The sequence below is a fragment of the Opisthocomus hoazin genome, chromosome 2, assembly GCF_030867145.1.
Source record: "Opisthocomus hoazin isolate bOpiHoa1 chromosome 2, bOpiHoa1.hap1, whole genome shotgun sequence".
NCBI lineage: Eukaryota > Metazoa > Chordata > Aves > Opisthocomiformes > Opisthocomidae > Opisthocomus > Opisthocomus hoazin.
The window spans coordinates 54,751,254-54,770,800 of record NC_134415.1 but is presented as its reverse complement, the minus strand read 5'-3'; the positions used below and the strand labels follow the sequence as shown (position 1 = coordinate 54,770,800).

General features: G+C 42.0%; 1 protein-coding gene across 1 annotated transcript in view; it reads right to left on the bottom strand.

The window, feature by feature from the left end:
* Nucleotides 1–8,879: 8,879 nt before the first annotated feature.
* LOC104334698 (plasminogen) overlaps nucleotides 8,880–19,547 on the bottom strand; it is a 32,176-nt gene continuing 21,508 nt past the window's right edge. The window contains exons 14-19 of the mRNA XM_075413712.1: nucleotides 18,020–18,137; nucleotides 16,506–16,580; nucleotides 15,814–15,954; nucleotides 12,296–12,402; nucleotides 10,286–10,431; nucleotides 8,880–9,181 (exon numbers count right to left, since the gene is read on the bottom strand). Of these exons, the coding sequence (XP_075269827.1) occupies nucleotides 9,023–9,181; nucleotides 10,286–10,431; nucleotides 12,296–12,402; nucleotides 15,814–15,954; nucleotides 16,506–16,580; nucleotides 18,020–18,137 (746 nt within the window). The 3' untranslated portion in view covers nucleotides 8,880–9,022. The remainder of the gene's footprint in view (nucleotides 9,182–10,285; nucleotides 10,432–12,295; nucleotides 12,403–15,813; nucleotides 15,955–16,505; nucleotides 16,581–18,019; nucleotides 18,138–19,547) is intronic.

The following is a 19,547-nucleotide window of genomic DNA, read 5'->3' as shown; positions in this document are numbered from 1 at the left end:
CTGGGTCACGCAATTCAGTCTACTGCAATTGAAGGCAAAAAGTTCATTGAATCATGAGTTCCTTCTGAAAACCAGTGTGCCTGTCTACCTCCTTGTTGTCCCACTTCGTTTAGGTAGAAATTGCATTGTACTGAGGGTTTGGGATAAAGCTAGGGGTGCAGGACTAAATACGTGAGAGAGGTGTTCTAATATGGGAACCAGATTAGCTGCTATTTTACAAATTGTGTGAAAAGTCTAGAGATGATCCTTTTTGTAGTCCTGTGCTATTTCACTCCCGCAGGGTGTTGTAATACTATGTTATCTAGTTGTCTGCTGTGCTTGAGGCTGTTTCAATGCAACTTGGGAACAACAGCAAAGCAGGAGATATTTGTAGAGGCTTGGGAGAGCACCAACACTAGGCAAGGGAAACAATGCAGATGGGCCCAAGAGAGGAGCTGATGGGAGCTGGACTCAACTTGGGGAAACACTTGAAGGGTGATAGAGAGAAGAGGTTGGATACTGTGCAATTATATGTGGTACCAGGCTTATTGGGTTTTAGGAACAATTACTCATTGGGAAAGAAGGATAAAATTAAGGAGCAGAATGCAAAGTAGGCTTCACTAGCAAGCAGGCTTTTGAGAGCTACTTGAGTCTGATTTAGTCCCACATATTTTTAACAATCTTAACCCCATTTTCAATTTTCTCTCCAGATCCTGTGTTCCTTCTCTCCTGCTCCACACTCTCTGACTCCCTGGTCACTGTCTTGTCCCCAGCCACAGCCAGCATGTGGTCACCAACCCCTGTGCCTCCTTCCCATTAGATATTATCTAGTAGTGGTTTTTTCCTTACTCTAATGCAAAATTTGTTTTCCACACAGCCCTGCACTCCCCAGCACCACTGGCACCTTCCCCATCCTTCTGTATCTCCCATTTCCATTGAGGTATTCACTGGGTTTATGTGTTATGGTACACATCTGGCGGTTAAAGTATAAGAAAAAAAGTGGGTTACATGTGGCTGTTTCTCCTGCATGGAGATGTTTGAAAAGCCTTGAGTGTGAATTGAGTTTGTAAAACTCTGTGATAAACACTATGTTTTAGAGATTTTGACCAGATCAGCCTTTCCTACAGGTTTTCAAAACCAAAGGAGTTAGTTATGGTAGCCAAAGGTGTGTTAACATGCGTTCAGGATAGTTTGGGAACATCTGCTTGCATTGTGTAAGCAAGCACTCTCTTGTAAGCTTTCCTCATGTTAAAGGTCCACACACACTCCTGCAGGTCTATAGCAGTTGCCACTTTTAGGCTTGGATCTGGTTCTTGTCTCAGTCTCATTGCCTTGAACCTGGTTAAAATGCTCCTGCCTCGGTGTGGATGCTCCTGATTTATTTCTAAGGAAAGGAAAAAATTCTATTGCCATTTCTTTCAAAGATGATAATGCAGATTCGGAGAAAGACTATTCATCTCGGTATTAATGGATCTGATCTGGGAAAACTGGACTTGGAGATACTGTCAGCAGTTGATCCTGGTACAAAAATGCTCGTTCTACAAGTTTCCCACAAGAAAATGTCAAAATAGGAGAAGTGTCTTTCATCTGCCAGACTGGCAGTCCTCACTGCTGTCTTGAGACAAGGATCTGAACTCTCAAGACATCGTATTTGAAAGAATCTCTCATAAACTCGTGATTTATCTGTCTCCTTTGGCGCCTTTCCTCCTTTACTCTTCTCCCTCATAGATCCACACAGTGTTTAAATCTTTCCCTAGTTCTGGTCTTGCAGTGTTTGTTCTCATTTATTTGACCACTGTGAGGCCTACCGTAGGTGGAAGTTTATCAGATCTTATTTCAGAGTCAGGGTACATTCGTTAGCACAGTGGTTAAAATATAAACAACAGTAGGAGGCTTTTTAAATAGAAGTTGACCCTTGAAATTGGGTTTACTGTAAGCTCAGAAAACCCCCCTGCGAAAGAAATTACAATGTCAAAACACAGGTCACACCTTATTGAATAAATACACATAAACATAATTTCCCTAAATTTCAGAATCAGAAAAAGTCAGAAAACAGCCACTTATATACAAGATTTTTGCTAAGAGGCAGAAGGATCAAAGGCAAGATTCAGTTGCTTGGGAGGGAAGATCTCAAAAGGCAGCTCTAAGGAAGGGCAACTCTAAGGAAGGGCATAACCGCAAGACTGGGGTGAGCATGGAACTCATGTAAGAGCTCCAAAGGGTAATCCTATGGCATAGATCCACAGGTAGCTGACAACTAAGGAAGGTATTATTACTTTCTTTTCAAAGACAACCAGAACAAGTGACAAAAGAGAGACTTACATAGGCCAGATTCACCGAGCTAGAGGGAACTTTGGGCAGCAACCTTAGGGGGATAATGTGGACAGCTTCTAACAGCAGAAGAGATTCAGGAAGGAAAAAGGTAGCCAAGTTAAAAATAAATTCCCTCCTTGCTCTACACATGTAGGAACACTGACGGCAGAAGACCTGATGAATAAGTTCATATCTGCAATTTCTGGCCATAGACTCTAATGTATCCAAAGAAAGTGACGGTGACAGTAAGGAGACACAGAGGGGATGTTTTTCCAGCAGTGAAAGTTTCAGTCTTTAAGATGTTGATTTGTTCTGTCTGCTGCCATATGTAAGAAACCAGCAGAATAAAGTCAGGCAGATGTATGAGAAGCAGAGAGGTTAGGAAACAAGCAAACTGAGTGTCATCTTTATAGTAGAAATATCTAAAGAATGAGCTACTGCGGTTTCTGTGATGCTGAAAAAATATTTGGAAGAAACAAGGACCCTGCAATCAGCTTTAACAGAGCTGTGAAGAGTGTTAATTCCATAGAGAATCTGACAGCAGCCTTTACTGGAGGCCATGAAGACAAAACGCAGTCCTCTCCCTGCTTTAAAGGTAAGCAGCTGAAGAGTGAAATCAGCTGTAAATATCACGAAACAGTGCCCAGTTCAGCAGCCGTGGCATTTAGCACACAGTGTGCTAGAACTCTTTGTACATGAGGGGCAACTTCGTCATGTCACTGCTAGGTAGGAGGGCAAAAGCATTCTTCATTTCCTAGGCAGAGAGCTTTGGAGAAACCATAGCTAAGCTAAAGGATGGCATACAGCAGAGCGACTCGGTGGGCAGCTTTGAGTCCTGCTTGAGTGTCCCAGCATGTAATGCCCACTACTAGCACTGCTTGGGGGTATGGTTCAGTAAAACCACTGCAGTGATCTGCTGTAGCCCACTCCATGTTTATGATAGTGGGAACACGTCCTGCTCACAACTTTGTCCTTTCTTGATTTTGATATGTGTACCGCAATCACCACCCTGCCTGTGAGTGCCTGTTACTTGTTACATGTGGGGCTGCACAACAGAAATGGAGAAGCACCATAGAATAGGGCCTGTAATTCAACCCGTATGTCTATTTTTTTCTTCTTGGAAGAGTCTATAAGAAAGCTTTTTTCTTCTTGGAAGCGTCTGTAAGAAAGTGAGTATCTGTTTTCACCCAGGCTCCTCAAAGACTGGTGTCCTGCAAGTCCTGGCTACACTTTTTTGGGTTTAGCAGGCAAGCAGTTCCTGTCTCCACTGCCCAAATAATAGGGCTCAGCTGTGATTGCTGTTCTGGAGCCCGTGCAGGGGGAGGGTTTTTGAACTCTTATCAGTCCTTCCTCTCACACATAACAGAGCATTTTAACCCTTTGACCACTCTGTTCAAAATGGTTGGAGTTACTGAGGAGTCCTTGGATGAGGGTGAGAGCAGAATGTAGAAGAGAAAACAAAGAAAAAAATCATAGAATCATAGAATCATTACAGTTGGAAAAGACCCCTAAGATCAACAAGTCCAACTGTCAACCCAACACCACCATGTCTGCTAAACCATGTTCCAAAGTGCCATATCTACACGTTTTTTAAACACCTCCAGTGATGGTGACTCAACCACCTCCCTGGCAGCCTATTGCAATGCCTGACCACTCTTTCAAGAAAGACATTTTTCCTAATATCCAATCTGAACCTCCACTGATGCAACTTGAGGCCATTGCCTCTTGTTCTATCTCTAGTTAGTTGCGAGAAGAGACCAACACCTGCCTCACTACAACCTCCTTTCAGGTAGTTGTAGAGAGCAATAAGGTTCCCCCTCAGCCTCCTCTTCACCAGACCAAACAACCCCGGTTCCCTCAGCTGCTGCTCATAAGACTTGTTCTCTAGACCCCTTACCAGCCTCATTGCCTTTCTCTGGACACGCTCCAGCACAACGTCCTTCTTGCACTGAGAGGCCCAAAACTGAACACAGTATTCAAGGTGAGGCCTCACTAGTGCTAAGCACAGGGGCATGATACCTTCCCTAGAAGAAGAAGCATACCCACTGTTCCAAATATGGTTAGAAAAGCAGAGGACAGAATGCATGGAGAGATTTTGCATTTTACTCAACAATTGCCCAAGTGTCTCCAAAGACCCCAGCAAATGCCTGCTATTTGTAAGGTGCTGTTCTGATCTTTTTCTACACACTTACCCAGTTACATATAAAGATCCCTGCACTAGTTCCAGCTAGTGATGAAATTGGCTGTGTAGAATAGTCTCTGAGATAGGATGAATGTTTTTAGCTCCTTGCTTCCATGACAGTTTCAGAAAAGAGGGGCAAGCAACCTCCATTTTCCACACAATGTATGTATTGAAATTGCCAGTGCAGTTTCTGCTTGTCACTTATACATAGGTTTACGTCCATGCTTGTTCTTGACTCCTTAACTTGCATAAAGGAAAGATGTTCTTCTAACCAGTTCAATCTGAAATAAAATGCTAAAGCGGCAAGGCAGCAAATGATGTTGTTCTATTCCACTCAAGTCCACATGGAATGCGATCAGTTCAAGCCACTTGAGTCAATGAGATTTTCAACAATATTTCAGCAAGGTGAGAATATCACCTTCAGATTTAGTTTAATATTTTGGCAGACTCTGTGTGTGTGTGTGTGTGTGTGTGTGTGTGTGTGAGTGTGTGTTTCTGTCTGTGACTATACCATACAATAACATATTCCTGTTTACAAGCAGTTTATAGAAGTGTTTATGATGGTTCTAGTTTAATAGATAGTGCATAAAACACTTTATTCTTTAATCATTTTTATGTCCCTGTGAAAAAAGACTTTGCCATTAGATTCCACAGATTGTATTTGCTGGATACAACATGGGAAGTGTAGTTTGTTTTTTTCTCCCCTGACAGTCATGTAAACTCCTGAGCAAAGATGAGGAAGTTTTGCATTAGAAATCATGGAAAATTTGCAGATCAGCTTTATTACTGGGCATCAGTATATTTCAAGTCAAAGTAAATTTCTGAAAGATATGCCATTTACATACGTCATGTATCCAAAAGACTGTAACATATAATGTTCTATTTTTGCCAAGAAAGTGCAGAAATTTAAAATTTCTCGGAAAAAAAAAAGGTGGAAGGCAGATGAAAGCAGGGTGAAAACTTTAACAGATGATGTTATGAGCAACTAGAGTTACCTTCATAACTTTTTTCCAAATTTGTTTTAAAAGTCTTCAATACCTTCCCCAGCTACAAACTGCCCATTAGTCCTGTAACATCTTGTGTCACGTAGCTTCTTGAAGAAAATGCACTTCCAGCACTCAGAAAGGTATGAAGTGCTACAGTTGTCTACAGGCCTAAGGTACAGGAAAATTAAAAAATACAATGGTACATTTGCAAGTGTGACAGAGTAAGAACACACAGTGCACCAAAGCAGACCCAGGAAGCACGGATGAAGTGAAGAGGATGGTACTTGTGTGCCAAGGATGCAGGGTGCCATCCAACCACAAAGTGCTCGCGTTCTTATTAGAATCAGGGTCCGAGTTGTAACTTCTATGACAATGTATTAACACAGTCCTAGTAGTAATGAGTTGCACTGTAAATATAAAAATAGATTTATTATTTAGACACATCAAAAGACTGGAAAATGCAAAAAGCCTTGCCAGAAATAGTGCATCAGTATGTGCCAAAACCAGGACAACTGACTGATAGTAAATCAAGAATTCCCATGCTGCAAGAGAACAGCTACAACCACAGTCATTTTCCCAGCTGGAGAAAATAATGCAGGATTTCCAGACTGTACTCTCATAAAATCTAAAAAAAACCAAACAAAAAACCCAAGTCACAAAATGACACCCAGAAAAGACTCAAATAACCGTGGAACCAAGTCAAAGAAAATTCAGAGAATATTGTAAAGTGAAGGCCAAAGAGAGCCTTCAGCTGCTGAAAACATCTTGTAGCAAGAGGACAGACTCCTAATGAATTGCATGTATTCCTGGGATAGAAACCTGATTTCCAAATGTGATGCACAGGGACATGAAAATTGTCATATTTATTAGAGTGTCCAGGGAGAGTTACACTCACAGTCACCCCAAATCTAACCAAATTGTATTGAGAGGGACTCCAACCTCCAAAAAGAGCATCTGTGGAGAATGGCATTTTTTAAACCTTGATGTCAAGAACAATAGTCTTTGGTTTACATGAAACCACAGCAGCATGTCAGTGACAAATGTGTGGGGTTGTTGGGTTCCGTGAGGAGTATGCAGCTGTACATGTCTGTGCTACCTCAGTCTGTGAATTACAGGCAGACTCTGCAAGACCTCTGCAGGCAATGGTATCACCTGGGTTGGCAGACCCCCAGCAGGCACAGTTCAGCATCTACTAGCAAAAGATGGTATTAAATACCTGAAATTTCCATTAGGCAGTACCTACCAGCACTGAGGAATGGCTTACAGACACCAGGAGAAACAGGAACAATTTCTGGGTCTAGCCAGTTATTACAGAGAATTTATGCCAATGTTTTTTGAAGGAACAACACTACTGGCAGAACTCACAAAAACAACAGTGCATGGGGAATAAAAAGCAACTGCCAGATGCCTTTCATGTGCTCCAGGAAACATTGTGCTCAACAGGTTCTGAAAGCATCCAAGTTTACTGAGCATACAACTCAAGAAGTCTTTGAGGTTGCATTACCACAGGAGAACTAGGGAGAGATGCACTGAGTAGAAAACTAGAAATGCAACTAGAAAGTGCATTTTTATGGTGACAGAGAAAAAGGCTCTGTTTCTGTGCTCACACTTCAGGTTTCTCTCAACCCTGTCTCACTCATTGATTAAGTGAGGTGGATGGTAACAACAGGCTTCAGAAGTGGCTGTAGCCTGAAACCTGCTCCCCTGTAACAGCCTGTTACATGTTCAGTGAATCACACAGGAAAAAGTGGAAGAGACCCACCACCACCTCCAGCTCCTGTGGGTCAGAGCACGAAGGTCTGTGGTAGTGTGAGAAAATTTGTGCTAAGGACCACGTCCTTTAAAAAGGTGTCCTGTTCCTGCGGCTGTTGTGGGGGTACACAACAAAGGGCAAACTGGATGGAAGGAGAGCAGGAGCTCAGGGAGGGGGACAGTGTTCAGGATTTGAAAGGAATCCAAGAAAAAGACGCTGTCAAGAAAGACTGGGTTAAAGAACAGCTATTCAAACAGTATTGTGATGAGCAAAGGAGATTGACGAGTGAGTCATAATGGAACCAAGAATTGATAGAGCAGATCAAGGAGTGAGTAGAGAGTCTGCAAATTTTTTTTTATTTTTTTAAATCTAACTTTTCTAAAATACCAAAATTTTATAGTCGGACCTCTGCAGAGTTCTTTATAGCAATAATTAAGTACCTGAATACTAGATATAGATTTATAGTATGCTTTAAATCAGGCATACAACTGGAAAACTAAAAAAATGCAGAAATCCTTGTTCAGATTACACGTCCATAGGAGGTGTGTGTTTCTTCTGATATACGTCAATACATATACTGTTTGGAAATGGTGTCTTTTTAAGTGATACCCAGAAAATTGCAACAACAGCTGAAAATGCTGGGACTAGCTTTGGCAGCTGACTTGGAGTCAATGGGATAGGTGGGTTTCTGTTGATTCTGATACTGCTGGAACATGTCCCACTCAGCACTCTCCTTTGGTTGCTGCAGCCCTGCTTGAAGAGCCTTTGTCTAACCCAGCCTTTCCTCACAGCTTCAATAGCAGTCCTTTTCCATTGCTCTGGGTGGCAACCAGGGCAGGTTCTGTGGCTCTGGGAGGCTTGACTAACCTGGGGATGCCCTGTCTTTCTCCATGTCCCCGTCACAGAGGGCGCAGGAGCATGAGCTGTTAAGCCCAATAAGCGAAGCACCGGCACCCTGGCACTCAGCTTCACTTGAGAATGTCCTTGCCTCTTCTGGAAGTAAACTGAAAGAGCAGTTGATTTCAATTCCTGAACTCTATGTCAGGGCTGAACTGTTGATGTCACAAGTAAGAGCAGGATTTCTGTGCACATGCCTCAAACATGTTAACCGTGCCGTATGCCATCCAATCACTGCTTTGCCCACTGGAGTGGATAGTTACTTATTTTCATGCAAGCATCCAACCCAGGAAGGTCAGATGATTGTGCAGCACAGCACACAGCTCTGCTTGGGTGTTCGGGGGGGAGGGGATTAGCCCCAAGAAGAAGCAACCCCACAAGGCCTTCATCCAGCTCCTGGCAGAACAGGCACAGTCTAGCTTGGCTTTTTCTTACCCAAAGCAGTGGCTGGGTTTGGTTGCTGCTTTCTTATTCCTGGAACAGCAACAGAAAGGGGAGCAGATGCCAGTGATGGGTACAGGGACAGGTTTGATTTGGGAAAAAGTTTCTTGCACAGGGAAGACCTTGTACACAGAGATATGCCAGCTGCCTGTGTGTACAGAGGAGAAAAACAGGTGCCTGAACCAAGAGGAAGCCACTTTCATGTGCTGGAGCACATCTCAAAAGAAAGGGGTAAAGTAGAGACCTTAGAGCTGCTGCCGCATGCAACATGGTTGACTTGACAGGCACAATACAGACACACTGACAGACAGTAATAGTTGGTCAGCTATTGTTCTGCAATTACTACTTATGCTCATCCAGTAATGATATTTATTTAAGAATCTTATGTATTATTACGAATTTATAGCCATATTTGGAATACTGTTTCAGACACAGAGACTACTTTCCAGAAAAGCTAGCCTGCATCCAGATTCAGTGGGCAACCACTGCATTCTTGATCCAAGAAACAAAATTTGGAGTTCGGACAAAAACAGGCTTTGATGGTTGGCTACAGTCCAGTCCCCAAGAGGTGACTCCATATTGGACAAATCTGTCTGTATCTTGGCAGACCAGAGGTCCTCCAACTTCAGCCTAGGGAGAAGAAGAGAGAATATGGTGACTACTTTAGTGATGCAGGCACTAGACATGCAAAGAGTAAAATACTGGCAGGAATAATATAGTGATAACTCTGAAGGCCTCAAAACATGACTGAGGCAAGGGTTGTAGAGAGAGTGAGAGTGTTTTATTAGACCTGCTGGAGTTGGGTGATCGTTGGACTTGATGATCTTTGAGGCCTTTTCCAACCTATGATTCTATGATTCTATGAAATAAGTGTGGGAGGGTGGAAAGTTGTTTCCAAGCACCTAGGCCATTTTTCTGATCTGAAGAACAAAGACCCAAAAACCAGTCCTGGTTGTGGGAACATCCACATATCACCATGAAGCCAATTACACAAAAAAGGAAAGTTTCTCATTTTTCCACACCCTCTGACCTACTTGATCCCAGGCAAAATGAATATAATTGTTACAATGCTGTGTCTTAAAACCCAGGCATGACAGGAGATTAATACCTATGTCCAGCGATTTGTATGCCTATAAATGAATGCACTGTCCACGCTCTTTAAGACATCATTTGCACCAGCAGGCTTGAACAGCTGCTCAGAAAGACCAGCATTTGCTTTCTGACTCAGTCACTAAGTAGCTACCAGCTTTTTATTGAAAAGCTCCCAACACGATACCCTCCATTAAGAAAACAACATTCTAAAAGTCTTTCCATATACCTGTGAAAATTAGAAAACTGGAAGCACTTCAAGCTTTATTGAATCAAGGGGTTAAATAAACATGTGGTACCACTGCAGGCAGCAGCAGAAAAAATCACTAGTTTCCCCTCTGTCTCTAGGAACAAAGGGAAGTCCAGGTAGTATACCACAGGCTTTATTTCAGGTGGGATGGGGTATTCACAACACTAGGCTACTATGAGCAAGATATGTCAGCATGCAGTTCTGAAAGGAACGTGAAATTACCCTATGCTATTTCCCTGCTATTCTGGTTGACTGTGTGAGTGAAGAAAAAATGCTATGTGTACCTTAGTTCTTATGGTTCATGCAGAAGCCTTGAATTGCTGAAGCTATTTCTGAGCCTTGAAAGTACAAATTGTCATTTGACCTGCATATGCTCAAAACTAGATTAGTCTTACCTCGCAGTTACCTATGCCTCCAAAAGTAAATCCACCACAAAATTCATGATTTTTGACAGTTCCATTCAGAAATTCAGGGCGATTACATATCCTGTTTTCAAGCATGGGGAATTCAACATCTTTTAATCTGTTGTCTGTGTCAGCACCTGTCACAACCAAAAAAGTATAACAGTCATAAACGGTAGCCTGGGCATTGTGCTCCAATGAAGCTTCAGTAATGAACGGACTGGGATCATCCCCAGCTCTACTATAGTGTCTGAGCTCCTTGAATAACCTTGTTAAATCTTTCAACTCTTTTGTACTTGTATCATACCTACCCTCAACAAGCATAGGTTATTCTTCTTTGCAAAGTGTTACAAAATAAATAAAACCAGATGCTTAGTATTCTGAGTTATTGTGTCAGGTTGCAGGCTTTGGTTATGGTGCAGTAGCAATGGCTTGTTTCAGGGGGGAAAAATGTTAGCCTGGATTTCCTTTACATTAATTTGAACTCTTTCAAGCCCAAAGATAGTGTTTTCCAGACAAGAAGGATCTTCCTGAAGCCAAGATTGAATTTTCCCAAAACACAGTTTATTTAGATGTGGGGCTCTGGCTCTGCTCTCCTTCCCCTGCTGATTTCATTAACTGGTTGCATGGTGTGGCAGGACCCTCTTTTCCACTGCCAAAATGCAACAACAGTCTGTTGATTTTTCCATCCTAATGCATTGCCAGAAGGAATCCCGCCTGTACCACTTTTTTTTGGCTGTGATCACTAGAACATAGGAAGCAGCTGCCACCGTGTGGCAAGCTGAACAAAAAAGAAAAAAAAATGCAAGGTAAGAAAAGAAAAAAAAAGGTGAAATCCAGTAAATACGGTCTATGCTGGAGAAAAGGGTTTCTTGACAATGTTGACGAGTTACACTAATAGTAGTGATTACTCTTAAGCATTATTTTCATAGCATCAATTTTGTAGCTGAACAACACAAGAAGGAGAAAAAGGTACTGAAATGTATGTGGAAGGTTTTTACAGTGAAACTCGGAGATAGGGACGCATTCTGTTAATTTTAATTTTTTTTTTTAATTCTGTGGTTGTGCACACAAAGAGGAATGCATTGGTTTCATTTTTCAGGTGGGGTATTAATAGGGTGCTCTCTGGAAAAGGGAGTGAGAAGTGCATCCTTTGCGTGTAGCTCAGCAAGGCCAAACATTTATGTGGGAGCTGGAACTGAATGAGGACAGATGCCGGCATCACTGCTGGAAGCTGTGGGGATGAGGAATTGCCTCCCGCTGCAGAAAAAGCAGGTCAAAGAGGGCTGGGTGTTCTCAGCCCTCAGCACAGGTGGAGTGAGAGGTGGGCAGGAGATCACACAGGTTGGTTTTTAATGCTGGATTGTGAACAAATTTCAGGTAAGGGGCTTACTGACATTAAAAACCTTCAGCTTGAACTCATTTTGCCTGTGCCCCAAAGGTGGCTGGATCTGAGCATGCTCTGACTCAAAGGCATCACAGTTCCCAGGATGCCATCTTATCTCAGATACAAGGTCTTAAGGCTCGTGCTTGCCCATATATCCCATCTGTCTGGAGTGAATGTAGGTCCCTGCAGAAGTCTATGCAGACAGTAATGTTTAGACTAAAGGAGCGCAAGTACAAGCTTCATTCAGACGTTAAAAAAATGTGTATCTGAAGGTCGAAACTAAAGGCAAGGGCATTGTTTGAGTATTGTCCTTATTTGTGAAAATAGTGTATACCTAAGCTGAAGAAAGACCAAAATAGAGAGATAAAAGGTGGTAAAGTCTAAAGCCTAATTCTCCTCTCTCTTTTCCTTTGTTTAAGGAATTCAGTTTATGTGAGCAATGAGAGGGAAAAATCAAGATCTGAGAGAAAGAAATAAAACCAATAATGTTCCCTGGTAACCTCTGACTTAGTTAAACCTTAAGTAAAATATGTGTTTTTCAGGTCCCATAAGTGCACATATTTTGGGATAGGATTTGAAACCCTTCTTAAGTTTCAGCCACACTGAATATGCTTTACCTCTTGGTTTTCCCCAGGCAGTTAGAAAACATACTGCGTTTCTTTCTACCATCAGACTGGTTTCAGGCAAACAAACTGGTTTTACACGGTCTGTAATTGTTACAGGACTGGAAAACAAACAAAGAATAATTAAAAGATCCTTAGAAAATTCATCATCAGCTTGTTAAGCCTCCATACCCAGAAGGTTCTGCATGGAAATCGTGTAGGGAAGAGTGGAGAAGGTAATGGTGCCTTAAAACTGTATAGATGATTGTAAGGTGGTGCCTGGTCACTTAGTAAAAAACCAGGTTACTTACAGCAACTGAAAGTCTCTGGAATGTGTTTATGGGCACAGTGACAGTGCAAGTGTGTTTGGAGTATAGTGTTAGAGCACTGATCTCTGGTTACCCTGCAGTGGTACATGAACAAGCCCAAGCCCAGCCCTAGCAACACTTGCAAGTAAAGCAAGCCTGACTTATCTCAGATCCTCCCTGCCTCAGAGGTCATGGATATTTTCAGGGACTTCACAGGAGGAGGGAAGGATGGATAAATGAATAAATAAGCAGACACAGTTGAAGTTGTGGAAAATTCCTTTCTCTGGTTACATGGGTGACAGAACTGCGGGTGACAACATGCAGTATCTCACACATGACTAAGTCTAGTACCTCAATAAAGTAAATATCAAGATAAAACTCTTCCTCATCACAACATTGTGCCTGGAGCCTTCAGTGCTGGAATAAAGCTCGATATGGAGTGGACATGGCTCTGGGAAGCAGTTCTGCAGAAGATGAAAACGTTGCAATCGGACATCTTTGCTTCAGACTGTCTGATCCCTTCTTGACCCTCAGATGTAGATGTGAAAAGATGAGGTGGCTTCTGGAAGTGGCCCTAGCAGTCAGACAAGTGCAAACAGTTTTGGTACAGTGAAGCTATGTCTGAACAAGCTGTTAAATGAGATCTACCACTGTCAGGAACTTACCCTGTGAAGGTTAGTTGTGATTATGAAAGAGAGTAGAAGGACCTGAATGAACTCCAGGGGCTCAGTCAGGGTAACATGAACATTTATAATCTTTTTTCAGGCCAAGAATGATTTTCAAAGTTTTTGATGTGATAGATAGTGAGATCTTCAATGTCCAATTAAAGGGAACTAACCAATCCCCCTGTTCCTAATCAGGCCATGCCAGGGCCATGAGCCCCAAGCATATTCAAGAGAATGAGAGACCAAGCGGGACTGACTCCCACTTGTCTTAAAATAAAGATGTCTCCCCCACAAAAATCTGAATGAAACATGAACGCAACAGTCCAGGAGGGTAGGAGATGTGAACCAGCTCCTGTGCTGAAGCTATAGTTGTGCCAATGCCATCACCATCATTTTGAGCCCTACCCTACTGCCCTCTGAAGAGCAAGATGGTGATCTCAAACATCCACTCTCACATGATTCCATGAAATTAGTCCTGTGTGAGTTCTTTTCCCTACAAGAATGGAAATCAGTTCTGCATCTTCCAAAACTAGTTAATTCACTTCTTAATAAAGTCCATTTTTATCAAAAGAATTCCTGAAAATTGATAAACAAGAGGAGATTAAAGTGAGAAATCTTGGATTGGTGAAGGGTTTTCTTGGTTTCCAGGTTTCTCTAGGTTTCTAGTGCTGTCCATCTAGGACCTTTATTTTCAAGGTTGTATTTGGCACCTCCGGTCTAATTTTGCTGGTAGTATGGCCCTCACAGCAACTCTGGCTTGTGTCTGATTTGCTGGTGTGACTGTAGCCAGGCAAACATTTTTTGAGCTACAGCAGTAGAGCATTGCAGCTTCTGCCTCCTCAATATCAAGAAGTTAATTTTGTTTCTATCTATGCTCCTATTCTGCATTAGGGAAATTCTACATCCATTTTAAGATAAGACAGCACCTAAAAAACCTGCTGACGCACAAGGAACTGGTCTTCACAACAAACACATGGTGGACACTGTCACCTTCTCAGAGGCCTCTGATGTCTGGATAGGTAAATGAACAGGAGAGCAGGGAAAAAGACCTTAGAAGATGTACCAGAATATGGACGACATGACATTGAAATGGAAGTATAAATTCCCAGACAGCAGATGCCTGCTCAGGAGCATGGCATATAATTCACCTGGGACTAGACTTCCACTGAAACCAATGGTCCTCCTCAATAGATCAGCCATCCTTTGGGATTATTTTTGTCAAGATCTTCACAGACCTGCATAAGTTCTCTGCCAAGTCTTGTCTATTGCCAGAAAATGCAGTTATAGAAATGGCAACCAGTCTTCTCACATCGTATTTTTTTGGGTAATCTGTTTTATGAACAGACAGTGAAGATTTGGAAAAAACAAAGTCCACAAAGAAAGCTGAAGACAAATGCAAAGAGGGAATTTAATGAAGTTGAAAACAAGCAAAGTGGATCTGAACCAGAAACTGAAGGATATGCTGTCCATATCTGCTATTTATGACATCTCACATGCAGAATGTGTTCAGATGGTGAGTGCTGCTGATGCAAAACTGACTACAGTGCTATAGCATGCATGTATCTACAGTGCAAATGTGCATAGAGCACCCAGTGAAAGAGGAATTGAATGACATAATTACAAGCATTAGCAAGAGTAAAACTGGTGGAGCACAAGTTCCTTCTACTCACCTGAAGTCAGTGGGATTTTGATTAATCAAGCACCAGAGAACTTGAGTTGAAATGTAAGTGCAATTGTTCTAAGTTCATTAAAGCTGTATGATGAATTTTTAGAAAGAAATGTCCTCTCAGGTGAAACATGAGCTTTTCATGACTTTAATCCATGTGTGGTGAGTGTAAGAACAAGAGGGAAACAATGAGTAAGTAGAAAAGTTTCAGGAGCATTCCAAAAGGAAAAAAATAGCATTGAAATAATTGCACACATTTCAGCGCAGACTGCTCAGACATCTAAGCAGGACACAAAAGAGGGCTTCAGGCACTTACACTTATGCACAGGCTTTTTCACTATATCACAAACAGGATCTGGTTTTACTGAGCTGTTGGCCAAGTCTGCAGCTCATGAAAACATGCATGTGGCCTGGTCTGGCCTGGAGCACTGCCAGGGAAACTGGACCCTTCTACTGGCTCCATGCAGAAACAGTGATGCCTTCTGGCCAAAACTTCAGCTGGGGCTCACAGCCCTCAGAGCAAGAAAAGCCTTCAAGCAGAACATCCTCCAGACACAACTCTGTTTTATTTTGCCCCCACCCTCCCTGCTTCAGTGGAGCTGCTGCCTAGCAGGTGGCAAGTGGGAATTTCCCATGACAAACCCTCTCATCCTAACCAGCCCTTGCCTTTCCTAAACTGTGTAAGAAGCTCACATGGGTTCTGCCAATGGGGTCATTCAGCAGCAGAGATGCTCAAATTTCACCCTTGAACAGATGCCTATGCTAACACTTGAAGGGACTCTCACACTCTCCTGTACCACCCACAATCATCCCTGAGAGCTAACTCCAAGCTGAGCTAACTTGGGACTTCAGAATAAAGGTGTTAGGGGTGGAAAACTTGAGTTGAACAGGTACCTATCCAACTTCAGCAAAGCGATGTCTGCTCCACTTGGTTCCTTTAATACTTTGTGAACACTTTGGATTTGCAGGGATGGCTCTGCTGCATTGAGATTCTGTATTCCAAGAAACACCCTGTAGGAAGAAGGCTCTGTTGACCTGGAAGAAACAACAGTGGCAAGGTTATACATCCACGTATGTAATCAGGAATGCCTATCTTACAAAATTCAGCAATTTCCCTGGAGAACTGCGATTAACAAGATGGTCAGGCTGCTGCTTCTGACAATAGGTGCCTGCATTTATTCTTGAGGAGAAGGAAAATGTGGATTTTTAACAGCTTGATTTCTAAGATGGTGAAAAATCCCTGCTGTAAATAACGTGACACCTTCTTGCAGTGTCCACAACTCCTAAAGCACTAGGGGGTCAGCTGCTAGCCACAGTTTTTCCAAGTGCAGTTAGGACGAGCACATCATTAGCACCCTTTTTGGCATGCTTTGGGGTGGGGGAGAGGGCAGATGGCAGAAGTAACCTCTGTTGTACTCTGCTGCTCTTTGACTGAGACAGGAGCAGAAGATAAAAACCAGCTTGCTGGCAAGAAAGACAGGAAATAAGGAGTAGATAAAGTGCCTTGCTGGGTAACTCTTGCTTCTCTGTTGATTTTCTCATGCAGATTTAGGAAATGCCTGTCACTCACTCTAGCAGATACTCACTCTTGCAAACACCGAGCTGCAGTAAGGACCCACTGTGGATGTATCAGAGTGCCAGCACAATGGTGCATGTTGGTACTAGAATAGAGAAGACAATCACATTCATTTAAGACTGCATAGTCAATTCTCCACCACCTGTGCTGTGCAGAACAGGAAATATTAGCAAACTAGGAATATACCCCTTATTCAAAGATTTTACCAGTCATAGTTTGTCTTTTGCCAATGGCAAGAGAAATTAAATGCAGATTTTCAGAGGACAAGATTTATTTGCTCCAGAACGTGAGAAACATGAAAATAAATTTGACATCCAGGTGAAATTTTTGCTACAGGGCACTCTTACTTTCAGGAATTTAATAAAAATAATTAGATATCCTAACAATTTCACTTGTGATGTAATGGGTTTGCCCTGATGACCAATTAATAAAAGCACACATCCTTCTGATTTGGGAGGTTGCTTTGGACTAGTTCTTTATATAAACCTTACAATGGACTTTTAACTTTTCTAGGGATAATATTTATTATGGTGAATGTCAACAACTCTATAGACTTTCTGTAAGCACTTCTTCATCTCCTGTTCAGCCACTCTCACTGTGACTATGGAAATGCTATGCATAATCGTTTTTTTATACTGAGAGTTTATGGTCTTCCTGTGGTTTCTAACACAACTAAGCTGATCACAGTATGAATTTAGAATCATAGAATCATAGAATCATAGCTTGGAAAAGACCTCTAAGATCATCACGTCCAACCATCTACCCAACACCACCATTCCTACTAAACCATATCCCGAAGTGCCACATCTACATGTTTTTTAAACACCTCCAGGAATGGTGACTCCACCGCTTCCATGGGAAGCCTGTTCCAATGCCTGACCACTCTTTCAGTAAATAAATTTTCCCTGATACCTAATCTAAACCTCCCCTGACGCAACTTGAGGCCATTGCCTCTCGTCCTACCGCTAGTTAGTTGCGAGAAGAGACCAGCACCTGCCTCACTACAACCTCCTTTCAGGTAGTTGTAGACAGCAGTAAGGTCCCCTCTCACCCTCTTTTTCTCCAGACTAAACAGCCCCAGTTCCTTTGACAGCTCTGTTAATGTTTGAACCAGATTGGATGCTGGGGAAAAGGGACGATCAAAATTCATTCATACACATTGCTATATTCCTGGGTTTAAATCCCCCACTGCAGAATGCAATTAATTGTCAGTATCCTCAGTAAGAATTATTCCTTCCCCATTTCAGTAAATAAAGGTGTGCTTAATGCCTGCAGTTCAAGTTTACCCTCTAGAGATCCAGTAGAAAGTGGGGAGTTTGGGATTAATGACCTAATGAGTAGCTATCTGTGGACATTATGACTGAAAAAAATAAAAGTTTATTTTACATGCTAGGGCATTTTATATAGAAACCAAGGCCAGTGTCCAGAAGCATATGCACTGTTTCCTGTCAGTCTCCTTCTAATGCCTGTTCCCTGTGAAACCCTGGTGCTCATGGATGGCGATACAGTCGGGAATACCAGTACCTCCTCCTGAGACTGACATGCCAAGGCCAAGACCCTGGAGGTGCGTCACACATGTTATATTGCTCACAGGTTCGCTCACTCCTCATTGGGACTGTTCCACAGTCGTGCTCAGAAGAAGCTACAGAATCAAAAAAGGTACATTGGAGAATTTTAAAGCAGTCCTGTGATGCCATCCACAGTGCAATCAGATGAAAAAAGAAAGGCATAAGATATTTTTTTATCTTTCTTAGGCTTTCAGTCTTTGCATTAGTTAATAGAAACTAAAGGTAAAGAAGCAACCAGAACCTTTATACTCCATTATATTATCATTACCGTGAACATTTAAACCTGGGGATAATCTATCACATTCGACATGACAAAATATGAATTTACTTGGAAATTTGTTAATTATGTCAAGTATCCGGATGTAGTCAGATAACATAATTAAAACTACCATGAGCCCCACCCCCAAAAGAACATCAGTAGACAAGTTGAAGGGGAAAGACAGCTAAAGAAAGTGGAAGAAGCTGAGCGAAAAGAGAGTTAAGGGAATTGGAAGAGTTTATTGCCCAGACAATATTAACAATTTCTAAATTCTTTAAAACATTATGATCTACACCTTGGTTGAGTTCAAACCAATCCCTAGGTATAAATAAAATTGAGTCACTGCCCCTTTGTCATAAAATATTCCAATTTTGTCCTCACATTGCTCACTCTACTTTCTTGTTAATTCAAATCTCCCTGAACTTTTTCAAATGGATTGAGCTTGGGTGCTCAGTAAGGACCCACGCAACTCTTTCCAGAGCTGCTTATGTTGCCATGGATGTTAAATTTGTTAGTTCCAGTATGAGACAATTAATAAAGTAATCAAAGGCAAGAGACTGTAAGGTTCCCCTACATCTCAATTTAAAAATGTAGTAGTCAAAGTCTGCTTTGAAGAGATCAGATCTCAAAGTTAAGCTCCACCACAGCAGTTCCAAGGAGCAGGTGTTCACAGCTGTGGTATTAAGTTGTTTGTATACCATTCCTTATTCTTTTTGCCTGTACAGCTCTTAGGTCTGGTTCACAAAATTAATGTGTACAATCATAGTGCATTGTTGCTTAGAGGAACACATTAGATGGCCACCATGAAGAATATCACATACTCCTGAGAGAGTGACCACTCCACAATTTTGCATTGCTACATTGTCCACCAGAGCTGGGGCCTGGCCTCTAAATGTTACTGTAGTCAAAATAATACAGGAGATGAAGAAGAAATAGACTTTCCATATCCCTGTCAGATATATTAAAAAAAAAATCTGTCAAAACGCGGGCAAGGAAAGGAAGAGCAAAGCAAATGAGATGACTACCAGGTGTGCCAAGCAGCGCTCCCAATACATTACACCTGTTATTGATGCCCCCTGCCAGGGCACAACAGAAGGTAAAAACCCTTCACTGCTGAATTTTTGAGCAAGCATCTGCACCTACTCAGTGTGCTGATTATTTTCTCAAAATAGAAAAAAAGAATTAAGGAAATCTCCGTAAAATAATCAGGACAAAATTCACTCCC